This window comes from Lepidochelys kempii, chromosome 2 (genome assembly GCF_965140265.1).
Source record: "Lepidochelys kempii isolate rLepKem1 chromosome 2, rLepKem1.hap2, whole genome shotgun sequence".
NCBI lineage: Eukaryota > Metazoa > Chordata > Testudines > Cheloniidae > Lepidochelys > Lepidochelys kempii.
Genome location: NC_133257.1, coordinates 254,928,607 through 254,955,892, shown reverse-complemented (window position 1 = coordinate 254,955,892; position 27,286 = coordinate 254,928,607). Strand labels below are relative to the sequence as shown.

The 27,286-nt window shown below is 42.9% G+C and overlaps 1 protein-coding gene across 11 annotated transcripts in view; it reads right to left on the bottom strand.

Moving 5' to 3' along the window:
* The window catches only part of PRKAG2 (protein kinase AMP-activated non-catalytic subunit gamma 2), a 386,863-nt gene that overhangs the window by 234,181 nt on the left and 125,396 nt on the right, over positions 1 to 27,286 (bottom strand). For all 11 annotated transcript variants that reach the window (XR_012157633.1, XR_012157635.1, XR_012157636.1 and 8 more), the window contains exon 3: positions 24,257 to 24,536. Coding sequence is in view for 7 of the 11 variants with exons in the window: in XM_073334621.1 (XP_073190722.1) it covers positions 24,257 to 24,536 (280 nt within the window). In the remaining 4 variants the exon portion in view is untranslated. The remainder of the gene's footprint in view (positions 1 to 24,256; positions 24,537 to 27,286) is intronic.

The window sequence follows — 27,286 nt, the reverse complement described above, 5'->3', positions numbered from 1 at the left end:
AATTAGAAACAGCAAGCTTAGGCAAAATAGGAAAAACCCCCAAGAGTGAAACGTATCAGAATCTGGAATAGTTTCCCAAGGGCAGCAGTGGAAGCTCCATCCTTTGAACCGCATAAAACTAGACTAGACAAGGCACAAGACTAAAATTAACACTGGAGGAAGGAATCCTGCACTGCCTAGGGGAGGTAGCAGCAGTGAAGGGGGAAATGGATCAGATTCTGATTTCAGCTACAGCAGGATAAATCCAGAGTATAATAGTTCCTTGAGTGGTTGCAGACATGTATTTCACTCAGGTGTGTGTGAGCCCCATGTACCGAAGCTGAAGAACTAGGCTTAGCAGTACCCATCAGGGATACCCTTTGGCCCCTGTAGCCCCTCCCATGGCTATATCAGGGTGGTGCTGCCCTAATCTGCCCCCTCAGTTCCTTCTACCCACCTGCAGCTTGAGTCAGAGCATTTAGTGTGGTTTCTCACCTCATGTTCTCTATCACAGTGTTTTTCTGGATTTCTTCTGTAAATAGTCACTTAGTTGAGTAGTACATTAGGAGTTAGTTAGGTGTAGTGTAGTCAGTAGAGTTTTTAGCCCAATGTGATGTCTTCACCGGGTTTTAAACATTGTCCATTCACATGGGGTAACTATCTCTACTAATGGTCCCCACACTTGAAGTTTACTGTGCCTTGGAGAAGGGCACGTTAAGAAACAGTGTTCCATCTGCAAGTCATTCAAGAAGAGGAGAACATAGGTGGCTAGAGATTTGTCTTGGAAACACCACATTGTGGCCTCCCTATGAATGAAGTGATATTAGAACATGCCCAACCTCTGTGGACTACCCCGGTGTGTCTTTAATGCCCACAAACTAAGCATACTGATAAAACACATTATGTCTCCATGCAAAGTTTTGAGTGTTTTTTCCTCACATCCAGCTCCTAATTCCCTGGCTGTGATGGCAGCAAATGAGAGACCACAGCAGGGGAGATATAAATCCATTCCTAAAGACAAAGAGTTTAAGAGGATGGACCTAATGGGGAGAAAAGTTTATTGAACCTCTTCATTACAAATGTGTGTTTCCAACCAACAGGCACTAGTATCTAAATATGACTTTGTGAATTGGGACACTATGTTCAAGTTTATGAATAAGTTACCAGAATCCTCCTGGAAAGCATTTTAAGCCTTTATTGCAGACGTCCATTTGGTGACCAAGACCTCTGTGCAGTCAGCACTGGAAGCAGTGAATGTTTTGTACAGACTCTCAGCTTCAGCTATAAAGATGAGACGGGCCTTGTGTTTACAGAACTCCAGCATAGCTTCTGAGGTCCAACAGAGCATAGACAACTTCCCTTTTGATGGCTGTTTTTTGTTCTCTGAGAAAGCTGATGACACTTCGCATTCTTGTAAAGATTCCTGTGCTACTTTATAGTCATTGGGGATTTACACCCAGGCCACAGAGAGACCTCATTTTGGGGGTCTGCAACAACACCAGCAATATCGTCTGCAGTGGCACTTCCAGCAGCCATCCTACCCAGATAGGCAGTAAGACCTCCCCAGAAAGAGGCATAAATCACAGCCGAGAAGACCTTCTGGGTCTAATTTTAACCCACCCTTCTCCACCATCAGGCTAGCAGCCTTTTTGACTTGCAAACCAGTTGTGAATGTCTCAACCTCGTCTCCTCAGTTCGGGGACAGGCTGTGTCACTTCTACAGTGCTTAGGAAGTACTAACTATGGACAGATGGGTTTTAAGCACTGTGGGATTGCATTATGCCATCCAATTTCTGTCCATTCCCTCCTCCCAACCCTCTACCCTGTCCCTTTTCAGGAACCCTTCTCACAAATTACTGCTTCTTCAGTAGGTTCAGACACTGTTCACTCTGGAATCTAAAGAGGAGGTTCCTCTTTATCAGGGAAAGGGATTCTACTCCCAATACTTCCTGATCTCCAAATCCAAGGGAGGGATGAGACCTACCCTGGATCTCCATGGTCTCAACAAGTACATCAAATACATGAGATATTGCATGGTTACTTTAGCTACTATTTCTCCCCACTCTGAATCACGACTGGTTTGCTGCTCTTGATTTTCAGGATGCCTATTTCCATGCGGCGATTTTCCCAGGTCACAGGAAGTTTCTTGAGATTTCCAGTCACCAGTCAACATTGTCAGTCCATGGTCTTTCCCTTTAGCCTGTCATCAGCCCCATGCGTCTTTACCAGATACAAGACAGTGGTATCTCAAAAGGAGGAGAATTCATTTCTTCCCCATACCTAGATGATTGGCTAATGAGAGGCACATCCAAAGAACAAGTCCTCAGCCACGTCCAGGACCTCTTCAACAAACTGGGGTTGGTTTGAACAAAGCAAGGTTGACATTCATTTAAACTAAAAAAAAAAAAAAAAAGCAAGTTCATTGGGACCCTACCAGACTCTATGAATTCAAGCGCCTTTCTCCCACTTGAGCTATTCCACACAATTCAACACCTGCATTTGGACTTCCAATCTCAACCTTTAGTCATTGTCCATGTGTGCCTGAAGTTACTAGGCCATATGGCTGCATGCATGCATGGTCCAGCATGCAAGATTACATCTTCGTCCACTTCAGTCATGGTTGAAATTGGTCAACTGCCCGAGCTGCCAGTCATTGGACAGGCTGGTCTGAATGCCTCCAGAGATACTGGGTCCTCTACAGTGGGGGTGGAACAGAACAATGTATGTCAGGGTGTTCCCTTTGCCTGTCCTCAGCCAACCAAGACTGTAGTCACCAATCCCTCCATGATAGGTTGAGAAGCACATGTATGGACATTAAAGGTTCAGGGTTTGTGATTGGATCAGGAAATGTCTTTTCATATCAATGGACTGGAACTTTGAGCCACTTACAACATGTCTCGTCTTTCAGAATCAGCTTTGGGGAGCAGCGGTGTATATACTAACCGACAATACCACCACAATGTATTATGTGAACAAGCAGCGTGCTTGCTACAATCTGCTTTAACAGGAAGCAATAGAGTTTGGCACTTATGCATCAAGGAAGACATCATGCCCACAGCCACGCACTTACCGGGTTCTCAAAACCAGCAGAACTTTCTCTGAGAGCCAGAAGTAGTCTCTGAAGAGCAGCGTGATGAAATCCATCTTCCGGCAATGGGGCATCCCCATGATCAACCAGTTTGCAACAGACAAGAAGTGCTGTCAAATTTTGTTCTTGGGCAGGACTCAGTCCAGGATCTTTAACCAACCCCTTCCATCTGAATTGGGGATTGGCCCTGATGTATGCCTTTCCCTCTATTCTTCTCATCTCTCAGGTTATTTTCAAACTGAAGGTGAACCATGCCGAATTGATACTTATTGTGCCAACCCGACCAAGACAATGCTGGTTCTCCAACTTTTTCAGTCAGTTTGTTCAACCTCCCAGATCTCTTCCTTTCCTTCCCAACTTACTGACTCAATGCCATGGCCAGGTTATACATCCTGTGCCGAGCGATCCACACCTCAAGAAATGGATGGTACATGGTTACATGAGGAGGAAGGGCAACATTCAGAAGCAGTTCAGAAGGTCCTACTTAATGATAGAAAACCATATACTGAGACCACCTATTTAGCCAAGTACAAACTTTTTTGTGTTTGTCAAAATCCAAGGAAATTCAGCTGATGTTAGGTCATGTTCAGGACATTCTGGATTGTTACATCTGAAGTCCTATAGTCTGGCTCTTAGCTCACTGAGTGTTCACTTGGCAGTAACCTCAGCATTCCATCCTCCAATACAGGGGAAGACAGATTTTTCAGTCTCCATGGTAATGAGTGTCACAGTGTCTAGTGTGTGGCTCACAAAGCAGAGTGCCAAACTCAAGTCAGACTGTCAGAAAACAGGGCAGAGACCCCAAACTGGTGGTATATTCTATAATTAGATTTTACCAAACCACTAACAAGCGTGCACTCCTGGATTACTATGCTAACCTTACCACGGAGGCACAGACAATCCCCTTAGGCATCTTGTCACTCAGACAAACTGGACTTTGTGATATAAGGTTATTAAAACCAAAAATCATCTCACATTAGGTTCTTTCAACTCCAAAGCATCGGTCACTTACCCCAGGTCAATGAATGCTCCAGATCAGACACCAAAAACAACACTGACAGCCAATTTCTTTAGTAAACTAAGCTAAGATTTATTTGCTATAAACACAAACGAGAGTTATTGAGAGGTTAAAACAAGGTAAAATATATAACAGGTGAGCCAGAGTTTGTAAGTCCAATTGGTAGCAGAGATGTAAAGTCTGCTAGTTTCCATAAGTCTCTCAGAGTTGTCCAAAATGGCTTTGGGGACCTCTATCTTGCATCTGGAATGCCCTTGACAGCATCCAAACAGATGAGAGATACAGAATCGCTCCCAGGGTTCCTTCTTATAGTTGAAAACAGTCTGGCAAGTATTCCCAGCACAGTATGGGTTCTTGCTTTGACGACTAAATGCAGACAAAATTTTTGGATTTTCCATTGCTGAACACAGAGACCCATGCTTTGAAGTTAACATGCTATTTCATTTACAGTTCTGAGGTTTCTGTCCTGTTTAATGAGCAATTTAAAGATAATGGATTTAGTTGCAGCCACTCCGTTCATTTTTCATTAGTTTACAGGAACAAAGCTAGCCAGAAACAATCCTTCATTAGTTGTCATGCAGTTTTCCATATTAAATAAATTCTCATCCTAATGCTAAGCACACTTCTTGATCTAGGGCTAAGTACAAGGTAAATCAACAAATGTCAGATATCTTCACTCACCAGCATTTCACTAGTTTTCAAGCATTTAGGGCACGTGTAATTATCGGGCATATGCCATGTACATGTAATGTGATAACATTTCCCTTTGTTCTATTCTAACAAGTGAATTGGCTTGAACACACTATGACCTTTTAACATTTCTTTGGTTTCTATTAGCATGTGAGTGAATCAGCCTGATGCGTTGGTTTGAGCTGACAGCCTGCTGGGCAGCATCACACTGAGATTTCTGAAAGGTTTTTGTCCCCTTATTTTCACCTACGAAGGCAACAGTCCCATTGTAAAACTTTAATACTTACACTGGCCACCATCATAGGTCCTCCATTTGAGCTGCTAGCAACTTGCTCTTTGTTTCTCCTTTCCCAAAAGACAGCCTTTCTTGTTGCTACAACATTCACAAGAGTTAGCAAACTGCAACTCCTAGTGACAAGGCCTCCATATACACTGTTCTTCAAAGAGAAAGTGTCCTTGAGGCCACATCCAAAGCTTTTGTCCAAAGCAATTTCACAGTTTCATCTTAACCACGTTATATTTACTTACCTGTATTCTTTCCTCAGCCACACTCAAATGCAGATGAACAGCATCTTCCAACATTAGATGTGAGGTGGTGCTTGACATTCTATCTGGAAAGGACTAAACCATTTCATCCATCATACCAGCTTTTTGTCTCTTATGCGGATCAGATGAAAGATCAGCTAGTCTCTGCGCAGACTATTTCCAGGTAGATAACTTCCTGCATTACTGTGGCTTATGGAGTACCTTAAACCATACCCCTACAGACATTACGGGCTCATTCGACAAGGGTCCAAGCAACATCAATCACATTTCGTAGCAATGTTTCAATATTAGACATTTGCAGGGCTACTATGTGGTTTTTCCATACATACTCAGGCAAAACTCCCAATGACTTCAGGATTTTTCCCATTGATTGTATTGGTAAATGCCACACAGATTACAGTAAAGATGTTTTGTGATACTTTTGTATAAAAAGTCCATTACAGAACTAAATCTTTTGCATTTTCATAGTCTAATGATTTTTATGCATTCTTCATCTTCAGACACTGTGTGCCAAATTCTCTTGTGGCCTAAACCTGAAGTCAGTGCAACCAGACAAGCAGAAAGTTTGGCCCATCAGAGAGGGATATCAAACAAATGGCTATAAGTAAATTAATTATTTTTTAAAAACAATTCTAGGTATCTTAGGTACTTTCCTTTCTTTTATGTAAAAAAAAAAAAGCCATGGAAAAAAAATAAAATGTTCTCTTCTACTGGAACAAAAACAGCATCTGTTGCCACATAGCTAGGCTTTGATCATTTATCTACCTTTGTTTGCATGGCTGAAAAGGTTACCCTCGAATATTTATTCCCAGCCTTTCCTTTTCACTACCATCCAAGAATTTGCTAATAATTCACGTTTTTCTGCAGGATGGACTTCTAATTCAATGAAATACAGACGTCTGTACAAAGTGGCTCATACTAATCCCCAGCACCTCTGTGAAAGTCAGAAGTGCAATGATCCCTATTACTAATTAGTTTGGTTTTTAAAGAGGAGGGGGTGGTAATTAGGCTCTTTGTGAATGAGGGCTTGATCTAGCTGCCACTGACTTCATACCACATAGACTGCCTCTGTCTGTGAAGCACTAAAAACATTTTAAAATTTGGTTATCTAAATGGAAACTTTTCTGTAATGCTCAGAATCTCTGTAATGGCCTAAAACAAACCCCACTGAAGTCAATGGAAGCATTTCCATTGATTCCAGTGGGCTTTAGATCAGGCCTCTAATAAGATTCTTTATTTAGGTGCCTCAGCGTGGGTTAGAGGCCTAGAGTTAGGCACCCAAGTTTGTAACTTTTGACCTCTGTAATTAACACTGTATTCAGAATTCAATGGCCATATACTACTCTTACCTATGCCAGTGTAAATATTCCCAAAGTAAATCCACTGTAGTTTAACTCCAGATTTATATAATAACAGAGCAGAATTTGACCCTGTGGGTGTGAACCACATATTTATTGTTTGATCTCCACTGGAAGTAACTATGCTTTTTTCTGCAAAAGAGATGAAAAGGTGGATTAAATGTTCATATTAAATGCCCCTTATCCCAAAACTAGATTTATTCATTTTGAAAGTTAGCTGTTAGGACGTAACATTCAGGCAGGTGCTGAATTGTGATTAGTGCTACTGACTAACTAAGAATTGTGCGCACAGCTAACCTGTCCCAAAACATTTTATTTTATTACCTTTCTTCCCCACATCTTGCCCATTTGTTTTGTCTCATCCAAAGTCATGTCTTGTGGTTTTTTTAAGAGTAAAAGTCTTTGGGGCAGGGACAGTCATTTGCTAAATGTTTTAACAAAAACACGAAAGATGAATTCAAATTAGAACAGATGTAGAGAAGGGCTACTAGGATGATCAGAAGAATGGAGACCCTACCTTACGAGAAGAGATTTAAGGAGCTTGGCTTGTTTAGCCTAAAAAAATGAAGGATGAGGGGAGATATGATTGCTCCCTAGAAATACATCAAGGGATAAATACCAGGAGGGAGAGGAGTTATTTAAATAGGCCAATGTTGCCACAAGAACAAATTGATATAAATTGGCCATCAGTAAGTTTAGACCTGAAATTAGACAAAGGTTTCTAACCATTAGAGGAGTGTCACTCTGGAACAGCCTTCCATGGAGAGCAGTGGTGGCAAAAAAATCAAACTGGCTTCAAGACTGAGCTTGATAAGTTTATGGAGGGGATAGTCTGATGAGATTGCCTACTATGCCATATGGCCCATCTGCAACAGCTATTAGCAAATATCTCCAACAATCAGAGATGAGACACTAGATAGGGAAGACTCTGAGTTACTACAGATAATTCTCTCTCACTTGCCTGGCTGATGGGTCTTGCCCACATGCTCTTGATCTAACTGATCATTCTATTTGGGGTCAGGAAGGAATTTACCCCCAAGTTCTATTGACAGAGACTGGGGGCAGGGAGGACTTCCTTCCCCTGTAGTGTGGGGCCTGGGTCACTTGTTGGTTTGAACTAGTGTAAATGGTGGATTCTCTGTAACCTGAAGTATTTAAATCAAGATTTGAGGACTTCAGTAACTTAGCCATACGTTATGGATCTATTACAGGAGTGGCTGCATGTGGTTCTGTGACTATTCTGCCCCATGGGTCTCAAACCTGGGTCCAGAAGTTTCATGGAGGCACTACACCCCAACTCACCATTGGCAGCCTGCTGGTAGCTAACCTGAGATCCACAAAGCCCAGCCTTAGTGTGAGGCTCCGCCCCTGAGCTCCAATTGGCGGGGTCCCAGAGTGGCTAATCGGCCTGCTGGCCCTACTTCAGCCAGCAGCAGGAAAAGGAAGCTGTCTGAACAACTGGGCTCCACTGTACTCTGCACTGTGTGCTTCCGGTTCCCACTACAGCTACATGCTCCTGAGTTCCCAGGTTTATGTCCTGGCCTTCCAACGGAGCTTGACTTCTGGCATCTGACTAGTGGTTCCTGCCATCCAGTTTGTCTCATGACTCTGGCCCCTTGGCATCTTGACTTAGCCTGACTCTGATTCCCAACTCATAGGTCTGAGCTCCACGTTATCTCCTGCTTTTGATCTCCCCACCAGTATCCCAACCTAGCTGACTCTTGATTCCTGTATTGTAACTGTGAACTCTGGATCCAACTACTACGACTGGCTGCCCACAACCCCGCGGTGACAGTGGCCTGCAATGTGCAGGTCAGACTGGATGATCAGGATGGTCCCTTTCTGGCTAAAGTCTATGAGCCCTCAAATGTTTGAGGTCTCCATGCACTACCACAATATAAATGATAACTATGTAATAAATAATAATAATGGGGGGCTATTTGCCACTGTTTCATCACCACTGTTGTATAATAAAAGTACTATTTTAAGGGTGATTTTTTTTCCCCCCAGGAAAAATTTTGATAACAGTTTTTCAAAGTAGCTGCTTAGGGCTAGATCATACCTACGTTAAAGTCCCTTTGGGCCACAAGAGTAGCACAAAGTGACCTTGAAGCTGCCCTAAAGGGACAGCTGCTGTGAAGCCTGCATAGCTGGCTCTTGGCCTTTTTCCATCCAAGTGTGGGGGCAGCAAATAATATCATTCTAAACAAGAGACTTTTGTTAAGTTACTGTTAAGGTTGCTACGTGCAATTCACTCACCATTCAACAGATCTGTTAAAAGACCACAAACATTAAGAACTATGGAAATCACATGCTAAGGTTAAGTAAACTCTTCTGACACCAAACCTTACACTCAATTCTCTCTCTCTCTCTCTCACCCCCCCCCCCCCCAAAAGAAAGATCCTCACTGACCAGCACTTCTGGCTGTAGCAGAGTCTTCTGCCATTTCCCCCTCAGATGATAGGAGAACCTGGCCATGCCCAGTTATTTACACTGGTTGGATCCAACACAGGCCCCCAGCTCCTTATTACTTGTGAGGGGGCCCTCCTTTTGTGGGCCGTCTTAAGTCTACCCGGATGAGGATCAAAAGGAAAATCAAAAGCCCCAACACATTCGAGGGTACTCCCTTCCCAGGACCCTTCAGGTGGGGGGCAGGAGTCCACTACCAATGATACAGAGTGCACATAGTGGATTTTGAGAAATCCCCTGGCTGGGCTGCTGAGTCAGGCTTAGTCTGTCCGTCTTACCCTGGGACTTTGCTGCATTCTCCACAGGGTTGGGATGAAGGTCTCCCGGCTAGGAGTTCCCTTTGTGACTTCAGGAGTCACTCCTGTAATCTGCTGCTTAGGGCAATCCTGCTCCTTCACCCCTCCCTCCCTCCCCCAGGTTGGCTGCAGCGTCCTCTCTTTAAGGCCTCCTCCCTCTCATACCTGATTGACAGGGTCAAAGGGGTGGGTAGCCCTACTGCCATGGTCTCTCTGGCACTTCCTCGTCTGTTTGGGGTCCATACACCCCGTCACACCGGCCTTTGGAATTCATGAAATGTTCAGGATCCACAAATAGTAGCAACTGTTAAAATATTCTTCAATAATGAATAGCATGACTTCCCCCCCAAGCCTCCCACTGATTTCAAGACATTTGTTTGTGAATATAATAAACAAACCTGTCACAAACCTGTCACAAACCTGTCTTATTCTGATCCCACTGAATTTAATGACAAAACTGCCAAATCCTGATCCCAGGTGGAGTGGCTGTCTGGCCAACTCTAGAAATTACCACTGTTATATACATTTTTTTCTTTGTTGGGAAAAGGGGTTAAAGTGTTTTTACCCACTTCCACTTTTGTTTAAACTTAAAAATCAGAAAAGAGGAAAAAATGTAAATAATGGTCCATTAGCAGCCAGTTAAAAAAAAAAAAAAGAAGTCATTTCTATGAGCTCTAAGCAGTCCCACCTGCCAAACAGAGGACGTATCTACACTATGCCCACAGGAGGGCACCTAACAATGTTTCACATTTTCAGGTACCACATACAGCTCTAGTTGGCATGACTTAACACAGTTACATACAGCACATTGCTCTCCTGGGACAGCAAGATAGGTCATACTTTGAAAGCAGCACCTAGATTTCTGTTTTGTGCGTACTGTAAACAGCATCAGGAAAAGCTGCAATGAGCAGACTGGAAAGGAATCCTTCATGATCCAGTTTCACTGCTTAGTCAAGGGTGTGCTTCAGGGGAAAGCAGGGACAGGGCTAAAAAACACCTAACACAATTTTACATGTTCTGTCTAGAAATCAAGATATTTATATGGCCCATCACCACAGTATCCGAGTGCCCATTTCACATCCGAGCACAAGCACAGATTCAAATTTATTGCATGAATCAAAGATCAGAATTATTTAGGAAATGAGAGGGGAAAGGGCACTCACCACAAAACACAGGTGAGCTCTGACAGAAAATGGTGTAACATATGGTGCCCAGAAAAAGAAATACTTTTTTAAAAATAATACCTCTAGGTTCTGAAAATAAAAACAGGAGGCAGGAAGATCCTGCCTACATGTCATGAGATGCTGAACACCCAGATAGTGAAAAACACCAGCCTTGGAAGGGGAAGAGGAATTATTAGCCTATTGTGTGAACAGAACTCTCAAGAAGATGTGCCTTTCTAGATTCACTTACTGATGGGAGTGACCCAAAAAAAAAAAAAAAAAGTATTTCCAGCAAGTCTCACTAGGTGCATTGCCTCACCTGTTTAACTAGTGTGACGAAGTTCCTGCTCTACCTTGGTGGGTCTTGCGCTTATTGGCGGATTTGCTCGCCTTGAAGCTTCACGGCATTCCTCAGCTTGACCGTTTTTCTGAATTCACAGTCCAGGCTGACTCCTCCTGTGTCTGACCAGGAGTTGGGAGGATTTGGGGGGAACCCGGGCCCGCCCTCTACTCCGGGTTCCAGCCCAGGGCCCTGTGGAATGCAGCTGTCTAGAGTGCCTCCTGGAACAGCTGCGCAACAGCTACAACTCCCTGGGCTACTTCCCCATGGCCTCCTCCAAAAACACCTTCATATCCTCACCATAGGACCTTCCCCCTGGTGTCTGATAATGCTTGTACGCCTCAGTCCTCCAACAGTCCTCACTCTCAGCTCCTAGTGCCTCTTGCTCCCAGCTCCTCACACGCACACCACAAACTGAAGTGAGCTCCTTTTTAAAACCCAGGTGCCCTGATTAGCCTGCCTTAATTGATTCTAACAGCTTCTTGATTGGCTGCAGGTGTTCTAATCAGCCTGTCTTAATTGTCTCCAGAAGGTTCCTGATTGTTTTGGAACCTTCCCTGTTACCTTACCCAGGGAAAAGGGACCTACTTAGCCTGGGGCTTATATATCTGCCTTCTATTACTCTTCTGTAGCCATCCTGCCAGACCCAGTCACACTAGATAATGTCAAACCCGCAAAGGGAAAAGCAGGCTAAGAGGAATGTAATCTGCAGAGAATTTCAATTGAAGATGATTACCCATAATGTAAAGGGTGAAGCTGGGCTGGCTGAAGTTAAAGTCTTCACTCCAGAAAAGAAACTATTGAGATTAGGCTCAAAATTTATCCGTAAGCAAAGAACATTAATTAGAACTTTTTGTGCTTACATGTATAATCACAGCTTTACACTACATGATGCTATGTGTGACCTTCCATCTCACTGACTCCCCTGAACCCAGATCTGTCCCTTGCATCCTCAAACTTGAAAAAAATACCTACTGTCTCTTATTTCAGGGGGATCAGGGGAACCCAACACATTTAACACACTGGTTTGCAAAATATGGTCTGTGCATGACCAGAGGTTTGAAGTGCCCTTCCATGTGGTCCACTGAATGCAATATTTTGAGAATAAATTATAATAGGATCTGGGCCAGATCATACTATAATTTAGTACATCACACATTGTGCTAAAGAAAATTAATGGAAGTTTTACTCTGATCTTCAAAGCACTGAAGGTAACAGCTACTAGCTCTCAACATATATACTAGAGTATGGACACTATTAGAAAATGTTGAACCTATTAAGAAAATGTTAATGAAATAGGTTTCCTTAAAGATTCTGATGTCTACGGATCATTTACAGATGTAGATCCAAACAATTATATGTCTAATCCTGCTCTTGTTGACATCAATGGGAGTTTGCCCACCACTTCAGTAGCAGGATGACGTAAACCCTCCTTGTCCTGCTTGTATTTTGGACTAAAAGGAGGACATCTGGCCTCCTCTAGTTGATGAGTTTGTTACTGTAGGCACAATAAAATCCCAATTAATTTACTCACTGGTCTAGAAAATCCTAAACCAATTACCAGTTTTAAAAGTGACACGTTGTTCTCTACTTCCCTTGGAAAAAACAAATGTGAGTTTACTTTAGCCAAATAAAGAGCAGTATAGAAGTACTTAGTTTCATTATGTAGATTCAGGAGTATAGGATTTAGTTAGATCAGACCCAATGACTCCAACATTGTGTAATATCAAAACTATTTCCACAGCCCTTTCACCTTTGTAAAATTACAAATGCAAAAAGCCTTCACATTAGATCTCCAAATCCATTCTGATAATTATTTGACTAATAGTGCAAAAAAATGAATTCCTAACCTGGCAACTGGGCCTTATGCCAAGTGCACAAGAGTATTTCGTACATACCTGCATCTCCTTACACCTGAAAACTCCCATTTGCATTTAAATCACTCACACACCTACACACACAAAATGTAATTATAAGCCAGTAGTAAATTCTAGTATAAATAGGTTACTAGAAATGTCAGGAATGTCTACCCCAACTCCCATTTAAGTCAATGGAAAGACTCTCATTGATTACTGACTTAAATATCAGTGCTGTTGTAGCCGTGTTGGTCCCAGGATACTAGAGAGAGACAAGGTGGGTGAAGATAGTATCTTTTATTAGACCAACTTCTGTTGGTGAAAGAGCTCTGTGTCAGCTTGAAAGCTAGGGTCTTTCACCAACAGAAGTTGGTCCAATAAAAGATATTACCTCACCCACCTTCCCTTTTTAATGGAAGTTGGATTGGGCCCTTAATGGTTAACAGCTACAGTGTTCAGTTTAAACTACCACAGAGGAGAGAATAAAACAGTAATGATATATCACAACACACTAGCTGTTTACAATACTCTTGAACATACTTTTACCCAACACTTCACTATCTTAGGGTTTTTTAAAATGCTTATCAAAATAGTATCTAAGCACTCCCCAGATAAGTTAGATTTGCATGGAGAGCCCCCTTGTGGACTTGCTGGGGTTTTCTACTTTTCTCCCCAATCTCAGGTTTCAGAGTAACAGCCGTGTTAGTCTGTATTCGCCAAAAGAAAAGGAGTACTTGTGGCACCTTAGAGACTAACCAATTTATTTGAGCATAAGCTTTCGTGAGCTACAGCTCACTTCATCGGATGCATATCTCCCCAATCTGTATCAAGAACTCTCTGCTTAAAGAAGAAGAATATATATTCTAACAGCAGTTTGCCATATGGCCTGGAGAGACTGCAGTAAGTCAACCCTGATTATTGGATGAGCCTTACCTGAGAGGAATCTGGTCATTCCAGTATAAAAGAAGCAGGAAGTTGCAGTGAAGGAGGGAAGCCCAGAAAACTGCATCTGTCTGTAGACACTTGCAGGTAGAAAGAAGGCTCCTACAGGGCCCTGAGTCTGCAGAAGAAAGTGAGGAAAGTTCTCCAGGCAGGGATGCATGGGAGAAATCCTGAACAAGCCAGGGAGAAACTGTAAAGACCCAGCTGGGAGACTCTGTGGAGAAGGATAAACTCCAGGCAGGAGGTGCTGGGAATCAGAAAGACATGCAGGGAGAGGGCCCTGAATGGACCTTTGGCCAAAAGGGGGTACTTGGGAGGTGGCCAACTCCACTATGTATATATAGAAAATTATTATAATTTACATGATCTCCATGCTGATTATGGTGGAAATGACTGTCAGAAGAATCAGGTAGTGTGCCTTGAAGGTGTTCAGCTTAATTCACATTCTGATCTTCTCTGGAAACTTCCTCCACAACTGAATCCCCTTGAACAAGAATGTTAAAACCTCCTATACAAGTTTTCATACATCCCCCTTCAAAGCTTTGAAACTAGGTGGGAAAGCTGAGGTAGATTAATGCTTCACTTCTTAAGCCTAGATAACACAATATGGAATGAATAATGACTTAGACTGCATGTCTGTCATAGAGGTCATGGAAGTCATGGATTCCGTGACTTTCGGTGACTTCTGCAGCAGCTGGTGTGGCTGGCTCCAGGGCTGCTCGAGCAGATCAGGCAGCCCCAGGGCCAGCCGCACCAGCCGCAGCTGGGGCAGTTTGGGTGTGGGAGGGGGCTCAGGGCTGGAGCAGGGGGTTGGGGTGCAGGGTGGCCCTCATCTCAGGGGTGGGGGCTCCCCCAAAGGGGCTGGCATGTCCCTGCAGCTCTTAGGTGGAGGGACCAGGGGGCTCCATGCACTACCTGCGCTCGCAGGCACCACCCCTGCAGCTCCCATTGGCTCCAGTTCCTGGCCAATGGGAGCTGCGGAGCCCCCCTAGCCTTCCTTCACCCTAGGAGCTGCAGGGACACATGGAGCCACATAAGGAGCCTGCCAGCCCCACCCACCCTCCCCCTCCCAGCACCAGCAGGGGGCCCGGGCCGCCCACCTCCCCTGCAAGCACCAGCAGGGTTCCTGGGCCACCCCCCCCAGCACACCCAGACTGCCCCCATAGAGCACCCACAGCCCCACAGCCCAAATTTTAGTTAGGGGTATAGTGGAAGTCATGGACAGGTCACGGGCCATAAATTTTTGTTTACTGCCAGTGACCTGTCCGTGACTTTTACTAAAAATACCCATGACTAAAACATAGCCTTAATAATGACCTTCCCATCTGAAGATGGCTATAAATAATATTTGTTCTGAAAACTTCAGAGAGCATTTCTATTTTAGCACAAGCAGACAGACTTAATTTATAATGAAGTTAGGCTTCTATTTCACAGTCAAGTGTAGGATTCTTCTTTCGGAAACATTTGCTCTCACATTTAGTCCCATGCATATTAAAAGAGCAGATCATTGGGACCGAGATCCTCCAGGAGCACAGAGACCAGACATGGTGGTGATGAGTGTAGTAAAAAAAAACTACAGAGAGTTAGATAAACATGACAGGATGGATGGTCTTGTGATTCAAGCACTGAACAGGCACTCAGAAAATGTGAGTTCAGTTCCAAGCTTTGTCACTGATTCTCTCTGTGAACTCGGGCAAGTCACTTAAGCTCTCTATGCCTCACTTCCCTCTTTGTAAAATACTTATTTTCTCCCACCCTTTGTCTGTCTTGTCTATTTAGACTCTAAACTCTTTCAGGATGGAAGTATCTCTTATGCTATGTCTATACTGCACCTCTTTCAAAAAGGACTACATTAACATGAACTAGGTACCTTTTAATTTGTGCCAGCCTTGTCCACACAGGACAGTCAGAGCACAACACTTGGTATGCTCTGCAGTTCACGCCTCTGTAGTCCGCACTGAATGACTGTAAGGGCACTGTAGACTAGCCCTTAGAGAGAGAGAGAGAGAGAGTGTGCGTGTGTGGGTGCGCGCACGCAGCACCTAGCATCATTTAATGACACATCAAAAAGAGGGTTTACCACACAGTAAAAGTGTGTAGATATGATGGTGCTCTAAGACCCGGATCCAGCAAAGCACTTAAGCAAGTGCTTGGCTTGAAGCATATAAGTAGTCTGAAATCAAGGGGACGGCTCCTTTATTTAAAATTAAGCAATTGCTTAGATGCTTTGCTGGACTGGGACCTAAATATCTGGGAATAAACAAACAAAAATAGATCTTGTTCACAAAGGGAGTGGCAGATAAGACTCATTACTTCTACCCTTTAGTTTTCTCTACTGTTGTTTGCAGCATGACCTGTCAGGAAAGGAAGCTGTTTGCATCTTTAAATTGTGGTTTCTCCCAAGTAAAATGGTTTCTCCCCCCGAAGACCACTGGTATCCACTGAACCAATAAGGCAGTAGGAGTGAAAAAAAAGCAGGACTCATCCCCAACTAAATCATCTCAGCCAGGGCTTTGTCAAGCCTGACCTTAAAAACCTCAAAAGAAGGAGATTCCACCACCTCCCTAGGTAACGCATTCCAGTGCTTCACCACCCTCCTAGTGAAAAAGTTTTTCCTAATATCCAAGCTAAACCTCCCCCACTGCAACTTGACACCATTACTCCTTGTTCTGTCATCTGCTACCATAGATGGCCCATCCCCTTTCCCTGGGTTTCACAGATGGTTCTTCACAGGTACAGGGAGAGGGTTGGGAGTGATTGGGTCGGAGAGACTGATGGGAGGAACATCTACTGTCCTCCATACCAATCCTACAGAGATCAGGGAAGGAAGATGATAAAGCTCAAAACTGCCTTAGCTTTCCATGTTACCCTTTCTTTGATGAGGATTTATTTTAAAGGGTGAGTCTTGGGGGTAACTATGGCAGAGGTCTAAAAACATCACTTAGCTTCCCCATCTAAGTTCCTGCCTCTCCTGTTGACCTGGAATCCATGTGGATCCTGGAGGACTTGGGGGATGCTTTCCAAGGAGAGGGGTAAATTCTGCCTCCACCCCCAGAATAATCAGGAAGAAAACTTCCTCAAGGTTATTTCCTAAACTTTAGCTCCCACCCAGCTGGTTTCCCAAAAGCAAGGAGCAATTGGCCCCAGTAGTATCAGAAGAAGCTGATTCACATGCAGGATAGTAGAGATATTAGGGGTAAAAAGTCCACAGTTGTAGTATCTCACAACACAACTTATAACTGATATTTAGGTATAGTAGCATTTCAAAGGCTGGGAGGGAAACACACTATGGATTGTACTTATTGACCTCATAAAGAGCAATCTAAATGTCAAATCCACGAGCAAAAGCAGTGAACTTTGGACAGCCAATTAACTGAACTTGCATCAATTTTACAAGAATATATATTAAGGAAGCTGATTCTTTAAAGTAATATATGTCAGTAGTTTGAGCCTAACACTGTAAAAATACAGATTGAGTTGCACACAGCTGCAAGCTGTTCATCCAGAACACCCTTTGTCAGGCTGACCCTGTCTAACTGATCCTGGCAATTTGCATAAGCTCTTGCGCTCATCACAGAGTAAGCAGTTTCACAGCAACTTGTTACCAAAATAAGAAGCAATGCAATTCTAAAACAAATCTTGGGAGAAATCAAATTCAGCTTAAAACCTGAGGAGAAGCTTTACTATACAGATCTATCATAGTTAGGAGGCCTTCATCAGAGGAGAGCTTAAATGCTGCAACATGAAACCCCAAAAACTTTTTCCATTGTATCATTAGGATACAGGAAACCAAAGCTACTTGCACCATCTTCAGGTATAAGACAGTATAGCATGCAATTTGTATACCCTTTTCGTACACAGAAAATAATCTATCCATTATCATAAGGTATGGGGCAATCTTTGTGTAGTACCCCAATCATCCTTCCAACTGAACAATATAACTAGTCTCACTTGTGATTATCAGTAGACTCACAGACTTGAAGGTCAGAAGGGACTATCGTGATCATCTAGTCTGATCTCTTGCACACTGCAGGCCACAGAACCTCACCCACTCCTGAAATAGACCCCTAACTTCTGGCTGACTTACTGAAGCCCTCAAACCATGGTTTAAAGACTTCAAGTTACAGAGAATTCACCATTTACACTAGTTTAAACCTGCAAGTGACCCGTGCCCCATGCTGCAGAGGAAGGCGAAAAACTCAGAGGGTCTCTGTCAATCTGACCTGGGGGAAAATTCCTTCCCAATCCCAAATAAGGCAATCAGGTAGACCCTGAGTATGTGGTCAAGACTTTCTACTGCTTGGGTCACAACCACTGTTGTCATAGCCTTCCCACCTAAAGTCCTGCCAGGGGGGAAAAACAAAACACAAAAACCCCCACCAAAGACCCAAACAAACACCAAAACAAAACCAGACCCCCCACACACATCCTACCCCCAAACTGCCCTTGCAAACTCCCCTGTTTACAGCTGTTTGCTGCACTGGTGCTCCTGTTCCAGTATTGACTTCCAGAGGAAAAAATATTAATAGACTGAGGCAATTTCTTCTTCAGATGAAAGAAAGACCTTTCTAGATCAACTCCCCTCATCCCAAAAAACACTAAGATTTGAATACATTACACTCAATTTCATTGTCATTAGAGTATAGTGACTATTTTAAAAACAAAATGTTTGAAAGCCAAATAGCTCAGATTTAAGGTTCTGCAAACAACCTTAACTTTGATTCAGTATCTTCTCACCCTGTCTACCATGGGCCTGATTCAAAGCTCACTGATGTCAAAGAGAATCTTTCCATTGACTTCCAAGACTTTTGAATCAGACCTCTGAGGCAGCATATTGGTGCACCATGAGTATTGTTTATTTGTTTGTTTTTTAAATAGCCACTTTGGGTATAGGAAAGCATGATTAGAGAAAATAATCGCTGCTGCTCCTAATGACTTCAAAACACAAAATTAATATTCCCTTTTAACATATTAAATTCCATATAGTTACCAATGTTTACCTAAAATATTAATAATGAATTTCAGCATCTCAATTGAGAGTCTGCCCCACCTATTTCCTACTCGGTAAACTAATTGTCTTAAATTCTTCTTATATATATTCCCTCGAAAGCGAGACGCGGATCATAAACTAATGACTGTAAAGTAGAAAGAACAGAGCTTCAGATCCCAGACTGAGTTTGCAGGGCTGGCGATTAGAAAGAGCAGCTTTACTTGCAAGCTGAGTAAATGTGATACGGAGTCACTGTAAAGCAATTCCAAAAATGTCAGTTTTAAAATCACTTTTCATAGCATAGCAACAATTAAGTTAAACCTACTTATTGTCTCTTTATTCAGGTCTGGAAAACAACCTCAAATAGACTGACTCTATAATAATCCTTACCCAGTTACAATACTTCATTTGTGTCATGTCAATCATCCTCTTTTAAAACGAAATAATCCAGGTTTATTCACTGTCTTCCTACCTAGCTCCCTCCTCTCTATTGAAAAACTTGGTTGTTCTATGATGGACTGTTTCTTGCTTACCTCTATATTTGCAAGTGACTAAAACTGGATACTGTACTCCAGATGCCAGCTAGCCAGGGCTTTATAAAATGATTGCAGGACATCCTTGGATTTGGCTGATATTGGATGGGTAGGAGGTAATTCTTAGATCTGTACCATATGTAAAGTAAGAGTTTGTGGTCACTCCTGGAAATGTACATGAGGTATAAATGTAGAGAGTAAAGGATGTTCTAGTACATAGGCAGAAGATGGATACTGATACAGTCAGTAATTTGTGGAACCTTGATCCAAAACTTGAACTTTCTGGGTTTCAAACCTATGCTTTTTAAAACAATATTCCAATAATGTGGTTTTAAATTTTAGTCTTAGCTCTTTAAAAACAACTGTCTGGAAACTTCATATTTTAACAAAGTTATTTAAAAACACTCATATGAATATCTGATACAAATTGTGTTGGGGTTTTGGATTTTTTAGATTTTTACTTTCATACTCTTCTTGAAACCGAGCAGTTTACTTGACTGAAACATACAAACTTCATCCAGAAGGAACTCCAGATAGAAAATGAGGGGAAGCATAGTGAACGCAGCTCTCTCATGTTCCTTTGTACAGGAAAAGGCACTGTGACAGACGCTGAGCTCTAACAATCAGTCTACAGAGTCGCTAGCAACCGAAGAAAACTGCTGCAGTCACATGCAGGAAAATATTTTCCCTCTCATGGCACAAACTTTTTTTAGAGCAGAATCAATAGGTTATTACTGAGAACACCACTAAGGTAAGCCAGCAGAGAATCAGACAAAGAGGAACCTTAAACATTTTAAGCCTCGTTTATCACCAAGATGTCAAAGTGCCTTTAACTTCTACCCTTACATGGGAAAGGATCACATCTTATTCCAACCACTATTACTTATCCCATATTGCACAAGCTCAGAAACAAAGTGTGTGTGGGGGGGGAGGGGAAAGAGATAAATCAAGCACTTCAAATACTGCATATGTACGCTTTAAATCAAGAACATGCAAAGGTGTCACTGCCAAGAGAAACACGGAGCACATGGATCAACATGTTAGTGTATGTTTTGAACTTTGCATGGAAGAAAGAAAAGCAGAAGACTGGCTACATAATTTTCCAGGGTGGTGGGAAATTATTATTTCACAGATTCTCTTGTAAAGCAACAATCCAAAATTTAAAGTTTTATTAGGTTCTTTTTTCAGCTGCAGACTAGATTACATGAAGATTTGCTACATGACCAACAAGGGAAAGGTGCAGTGCATCATTAGCACCAATTTAGAGATACATCATGATCAAAATCCCAGTTCAATAAGCACATGCTTGAGTGTGCTTTGCTGCACTGGAGCCCTCACTAACGTAGGCCATTCCAGGTTGCCCATCACCAGAGTAATGCAGTACTGATCTTATATGGTTGGTTTGAATACGTTTTCTAAGAAATCCCCTCATTCAGACAACAAAGCTGAAGTGATAAAGGCTTTGTTTTAGATATGGTTTAATAAATTATATTAGTGTTTCATAAACCATTCTTTTTTTACTGAGAAGGAGCATTCACAAGATTTAATTATAAAAAGCCCCAATAGATCACTGCTGTTTATCAGGTGCCACAAAATTCCTGAAGCCTTGGAAAGGCACTTTTAAAAGAAATGACATAAAAGTAAATGTAGTAAGTCGTAAGCATGCAATTCCTATGTAGATATAATATCTACCAAAAAGTGGGGGAGAATGGAGGGAGGGGCGGGTATCTATTTAAGTCTCTTTTAGAAAGGAGCTTAGGGAAGGGAACATCACCTGGAATAAAAGTGACATTCTGTCTTGTAGCTATTGAAGGGCAAAAGTTACTGGTGTATGCACTTGAATCAACATCACTCATTCTCCGAGAGGAGGCTATTCCTGCACTAAAAAAATAAACAATATGACTGCTGCAATGATTTCTCTCCCAGGAAGGTCACGGATGTCTTCTGTTGGCTCAAAAATATGGCAAGAGAGCCTGTTCCTATTCCTGGCTCTGCTATATATCAACATGACCCTAACTCGGTGTTTTTGCTGCGTGTTGAAGGATCCTTTTGCTTAATATTCTGATGGATAGGTTAATCTGGCTAGGATCAGACTTCACCTTCCAACCCTGCTCAGGAGCATAACTAGGCAGCACCTAAATAATCAAAGTGTCACTGGCGTACTTTGCTATGCAATACATATTATTATTAATTATTATTATTCTGGCAGGATGAAATTCTCCCATGTGCAGTGAGCTAGCATAAAGCCTATGCAGCACTTAAGACACACTCAAAACCACAAAATAAGGCTAAAATGGGATTTAAATGGTGCATGGGCTTTTTGGAGGGGCTGAAAAAACAGCCTATTAGGAAACTTGTTTGAACTTTAACTATGGAAGTTAACTATGCCCGTGATTGATCTGGCTAAACTGGATATATCATCTCTAATTGTGTGTAATACAAATTTGACTCCCTTCAAAACACTTCCTTCTCCTCCCTTCTCTAGGTTTCAGTCTCTGGGAAGTGGTTCAGTGTGGTGAAGGGACTGGTAAAGATCTTATTTCAATTGACTCTGCAGAATGTCTTGCCAAATATAACCACAAATCCTCTACAACTCTGTGGGCCTGCGCATGCACCCACATACATGTGAGACTATTTGTGTGTACAGAAGTCACCACAAAGTTGCTTATTCTGGTTAGAATAAATATTTCCCAGAATTCTGTTCAAGTAAAAAAAAATTTTAAAGGTCCCTTATGATTCCTATGGATCAAAGAAGATTATCGGTACATTATATGCAATACACATTAGCCAAACACAGCTACAGGCATCAATACTACTGCACCTGTGCACCTATATAGGATTTTAGTTCTTCCATTCACACAAACCAAAACACAGACAATCCAAACAGTCAACCAATTCCAACAATTCCTAATAATAATAAGCAGAGGAAACTTGAGCATTCTGTGATTCACCTGTAAATATGTCCGTTTCCTAGAGCACATGAGCTGTGTGAGCTCTAACTCTTTACTTATATTATTAGATTTTAAAAAGTACAAGTAAATTCTTTCCTCAACAAATAAGTTATTCAAGTGGCTCATTCGGTAACGGGAGCACAAACTACTGAAGAGACACAATCTATGTGTGATAAATAGTAGTCATTTGTGCTGAATCACACCGGTTGAAGTACCTAATGGTTTCAGATGGATGAGCCTAAATATCCTCTCCATTCTCATCAGATCAGGAATCCATGTCATTTTCCTCTGTCTGGTAAGGATAATTTGTTCTATAATAGCATAAACAACATCGGTAAAGTAACTGCTGAAATTCTCTAGGTGGTTAATGAAGCAAAACTTCTCTCATTCTGAGTTAAGTTCACCCTGTGCAGAGGGCCATCACTTACGCCAAGTACCACTTTAGTTCCACTTAGATCCTATGGATGAAATCCCCAGCGCACTGAAGTCAGTGGCAAAATTCCCATCGACTTCAATGGTGTCAGGATTTCATCCAAAGCCTTACATATGACTCATGTGCTGGCTCGCTGCCCAGGGCTAGATTTGTTGATTTGCTTGTAGGAGTCTCATGGTCACTTTGTACAGGACACTTAGTGTGCAAGAAACTGATAAACATCTTAAGTGAAACTGATTCATGGATTCACCAAGGGAAGGTCATGCCTGACTAATCTAATCGCCTTTTATGATGAGATTACTGGTTCTGTGGACGAAGGGAAAGCAGTGGATGTATTGTTTCTTGACTTTAGCAAAGCTTTTGACACGGTCTCCCACAGTATTCTTGTCAGCAAGTTAAGGAAGTATGGGCTGGATGAATACACTATAAGGTGGGTAGAAAGCTGGCTAGATTGTCGGGCTCAACGGGTAGTGATCAATGGCTCCATGTCTAGTTGGCAGCCGGTATCAAGTGGAGTGCCCCAAGGGTCGGTCCTGGGGCCACTTTTATTCAATATCTTCATAAATGATCTGGAGGATGGTGTGGATTGCACTCTCAGCAAATTTGCGGATGATACTAAACTGGGAGGAGTGGTAGATACGCTGGAGGGGAGGGATAGGATACAGAAGGACCTAGACAAATTGGAGGATTGGGCCAAAAGGAACCTGATGAGGTTCAATAAGGATAAGTGCAGGGTCCTGCACTTAGGACGGAAGAACCCAATGCACAGCTACAGACTAGGGACCGAATGGCTAGGCAGCAGTTCTGCGGAAAAGGACCTAGGGGTGACAGTGGACGAGAAGCTGGATATGAGTCAGCAGTGTGCCCTTGTTGCCAAGAAGGCCAATGGCATTTTGGGATGTATAAGTAGGGGCATAGCGAGCAGATCGAGGGACGTGATCGTTCCCCTCTATTCGACATTGGTGAGGCCTCATCTGGAGTACTGTGTCCAGTTTTGGGCCCCACACTTCAAGAAGGATGTGGATAAACTGGAGAGAGTCCAGCGAAGGGCAACAAAAATGATTAGGGGACTGGAACACATGAGTTATGAGGAGAGGCTGAGGGAGCTGGGATTGTTTAGCCTGCAGAAGAGAAGAATGAGGGGGGATTTGATAGCTGCTTTCAACTACCTGAAAGGGGGTTCCAAAGAGGATGGCTCTAGACTGTTCTCAATGGTAGCAGATGACAGAACGAGGAGTAATGGTCTCAAGTTGCAGTGGGGGAGGTTTAGATTGGATATTAGGAAAAACTTTTTCACTAAGAGGGTGGTGAAACACTGGAATGCGTTACCTAGGGAGGTGGTAGAATCTCCTTCCTTAGAGGTTTTTAAGGTCAGGCTTGACAAAGCCCTGGCTGGGATGATTTAACTGGGAATTGGTCCTGCTTTGAGCAGGGGGTTGGACTAGATGACCTTCTGGGGTCCCTTCCAACCCTGATATTCTATGATTCTATGATGAAAAACAGCATGTGCCCCATCCGCACTTACTTTACTATAGGCAGGTAAAGAATAGGTCAAGCCCACAGGTACAGTGTATCTTCCTGAAATAACATGATCAATTTCTTACTTTTTCTTGATCTGGAGAAAAACTTCATGCCACCGGGTGAGGTAGACGGGTTAGAACTGGGAGAGGATTCTTTGGAAGAGGACCTGAAGATTCCACTGAAGCTCATTCGGCGAGGGGAGCGTGGGGGAGACTCCTGATATGGGAAGGGGAACACTGTTTTTGGTGAACCTGGGCTATGTTTAGATCTCACAGGGGCAGAAACAGGGCTGGAAGGTCGATTTTGGAGCCCTTTTGAGAAAAGGCCTTTCGAAGGGCTGCCCGTATGGTAGCTCTCTTCCACCTGAGGGGGAAAAGAAAAACAAAACATTAATTCAACCCAGTTTGTTCCCCTAAAAGTCTCAGAACCTGCCTCTGTGGGTATGTCTATACTGCAGCTGGGCGGTGGGATTCCCACTGTGGGCAGACAGGCTCTCACGAGCTCAGCTCAAGCTAGGGTACTAAGAATAGCAGTGTTGATGTTGCAGCACGGGTAGCGGCTCAGGCTAGTCGAAGCCCAAGTCGAAGCCCGCCTGAGTCCTGGTTCCAAGCATGAGCTGCCTCCCATAGTACAATGACCACAAATCTGTCTACCTGGCTGGGAATCAGCACCTCCAAGCTGCACTGCAGCCATACCTTGTGAAATCATTAACCTCATTACAGTGAAATGAGCAACTCTCCCAAACATTCTCAGTGCAAGTAAATATGTGTCTAAGTGTCCAAAAACAACAATCGGGGTGAAATTCACTGCTGTGTCAAGGGCCAGCATAAGGCTTAGTGGGACTGATTTGGTGAACAGGACTTGTGTGGCCCTCAGCACAGGGATCTATGTCACCCCAACTGCATAAGCTCAGATGGAAAAATATGGCAAAAAAATTCTCAAACAGTTGGGGGAGGGGGAGATTTTCCTTATGAATAAAATATTTTGATCTTGAAAAGAGAGCAACAAGATTCTTGGTCTCCACACTTGCTAGCAGACACCACACATGGACAAAAGTGAGTTTAAGTGCTAGGTACATCTGTCTGAAGTGAGTTGTATTGAGTTCCAAACCCCTGGCATGCCTGTTCCGTCACTCTCACTTGCACCTGGTAAACAAAGGGTAAAAGTTTAGGCAGACAACATGCAAATCTGCCATTTTAAACAAGATCCTCTTATAAGGTGCTTAGCTACATGTTCTCCTCTAGAACTTACGCTTATTTAGTAGGCAGGAGTAACATAGCAGCCAAATAGCAATGCTCTGATTACCACAGGATTAGGCTACCCCACAACTCCTGTCCTGCTCATCAATTTATACTTTATGCCAGGTCACTCGTCTCACCTGCACAATGTAGAATCATACCATAAACTTATGACCTAATCAGGGACCTGTTGTGTTGCAACTGTAAAAGCACATACAATAACTCCTCGCTTAACGCTGTAGTTATGTTCCTGAAAAAAATGATACTTTAAGCGAAATGATGTTAAGCAAATCCAATTTCCCCATAAGAATTCATGTAAATGGGGGGGGGGGGGTTAGGTTCCAGGATTATTTTTTTGCCAGACAAAAGACTATGTGTGTGGAGATGGGGTACAGGAGCAGGGGATAGGAGCGGGGGGAGGGGGACACCCTGACATTAGCACCCCTCTTCCGCTCCTCCTCCACCCCCCGCACAGCAAGCAGGAGGCTCCTGGGAGCAGTTCCAAGGCAGAGGGCAGGAGCAGCACACGGCGGTGGGGGGAGGAACAGCTGAACTGCCCAGCAATTGACTGCCCAGCCTGCTTGGAAGCTGCCACACAGGGAACTTAGGGGAGTGGGTTTGTGCTGGAAATGGCCCAACTTGATGATCACTTTAGATAAGCTATTACCAGCAGGACAGTGGGGTGGGAGGAGGTATTGTTTCATGATCTCTGTGTGTATATAATATCTGCTGCGGTTTCCACGGTATGCATCCGATGAAGTGAGCTGTAGCTCACGAAAGCTCATGCTCAAATAAATTGGTTAGTCTCTAAGGTGCCACAAGTACTCCTTTTCTTTTTGCGAATACAGACTAACACGGTTGTTACTTTGAAAAAAGAACATTTTAAGTGCATGTTACTAAATGAAAGGAAATTACTGCAATGAATTCTTTCATAACAGCACTGCATACTCACTACATATATGTCACTCCATCACAGGGGGATAGAAGCCTGTGAATTGTCTTTGGGCAGTAGAATAGTACTTCTTTTTAGAATATCTTAGTAGATTTCCAAAAAGGAGGAGTCATTTATATAAATAAGAACAGCAGCAACAATTTAGCCTTGCTAGTATAAGTCACAAGTCACTATCAATCTTCATGCTTCAAGGCACAAAAGCATCACCAGCTGGAGTCAGGAAGAAATTTCTCCCATGGTATAGAATTGAATAGTCTGATGCATTTGTGAGGTTATTTCTCCTTCTGAAGCATCCAGCACTGGCTACTGTTGAAGACAGGATACAAGACCAGATGGATCATTTTTCTTATTCTTTATGTTTCTTGCAGTATACTTTCAAAGTCAAGCACGAATCTAACTCCCATTTGTGCCTTTGACAAATCTGTCTGGCTGTGATGCAGATGTAATAAAAACGTCACTCTCCAGATTCTCTCAGTGATAACCCTCTCACATTATTGTATGTTGGTACAGGAAAACAAGCACAGTGTGAATCAGATAGGTCTATATGCAAGTAGTATGTGACACAATGGGCCATTCAATCCAGACTGGATAAGCAGGTATTAAGAGATAAGTGATCAAAATAAACAATGGAAACGCAATGTAAATTAATACGCAAGTGAGGTCTAATAAAATAAAATGAAAGACTGTCTTAGCCAGTCAGCATGTTAAGTCAAAGAAAGATGCCAAGACCAAACACCTAATTGAAGAAGGGAAAGCTTCCTGCACTGCTGAGTTGGGGAAGAGCATATATTCACAGGGATTTTAAGATCCAGGTTTAAGCTTAGGGTCCCTAAAACTTGGATTGAGGCTGCAAGTATTGGTAAGGATGGAGAGAGGAGGCTGTGTGATACATTGTTCACTAATACCATGCAGACCCTATTCTG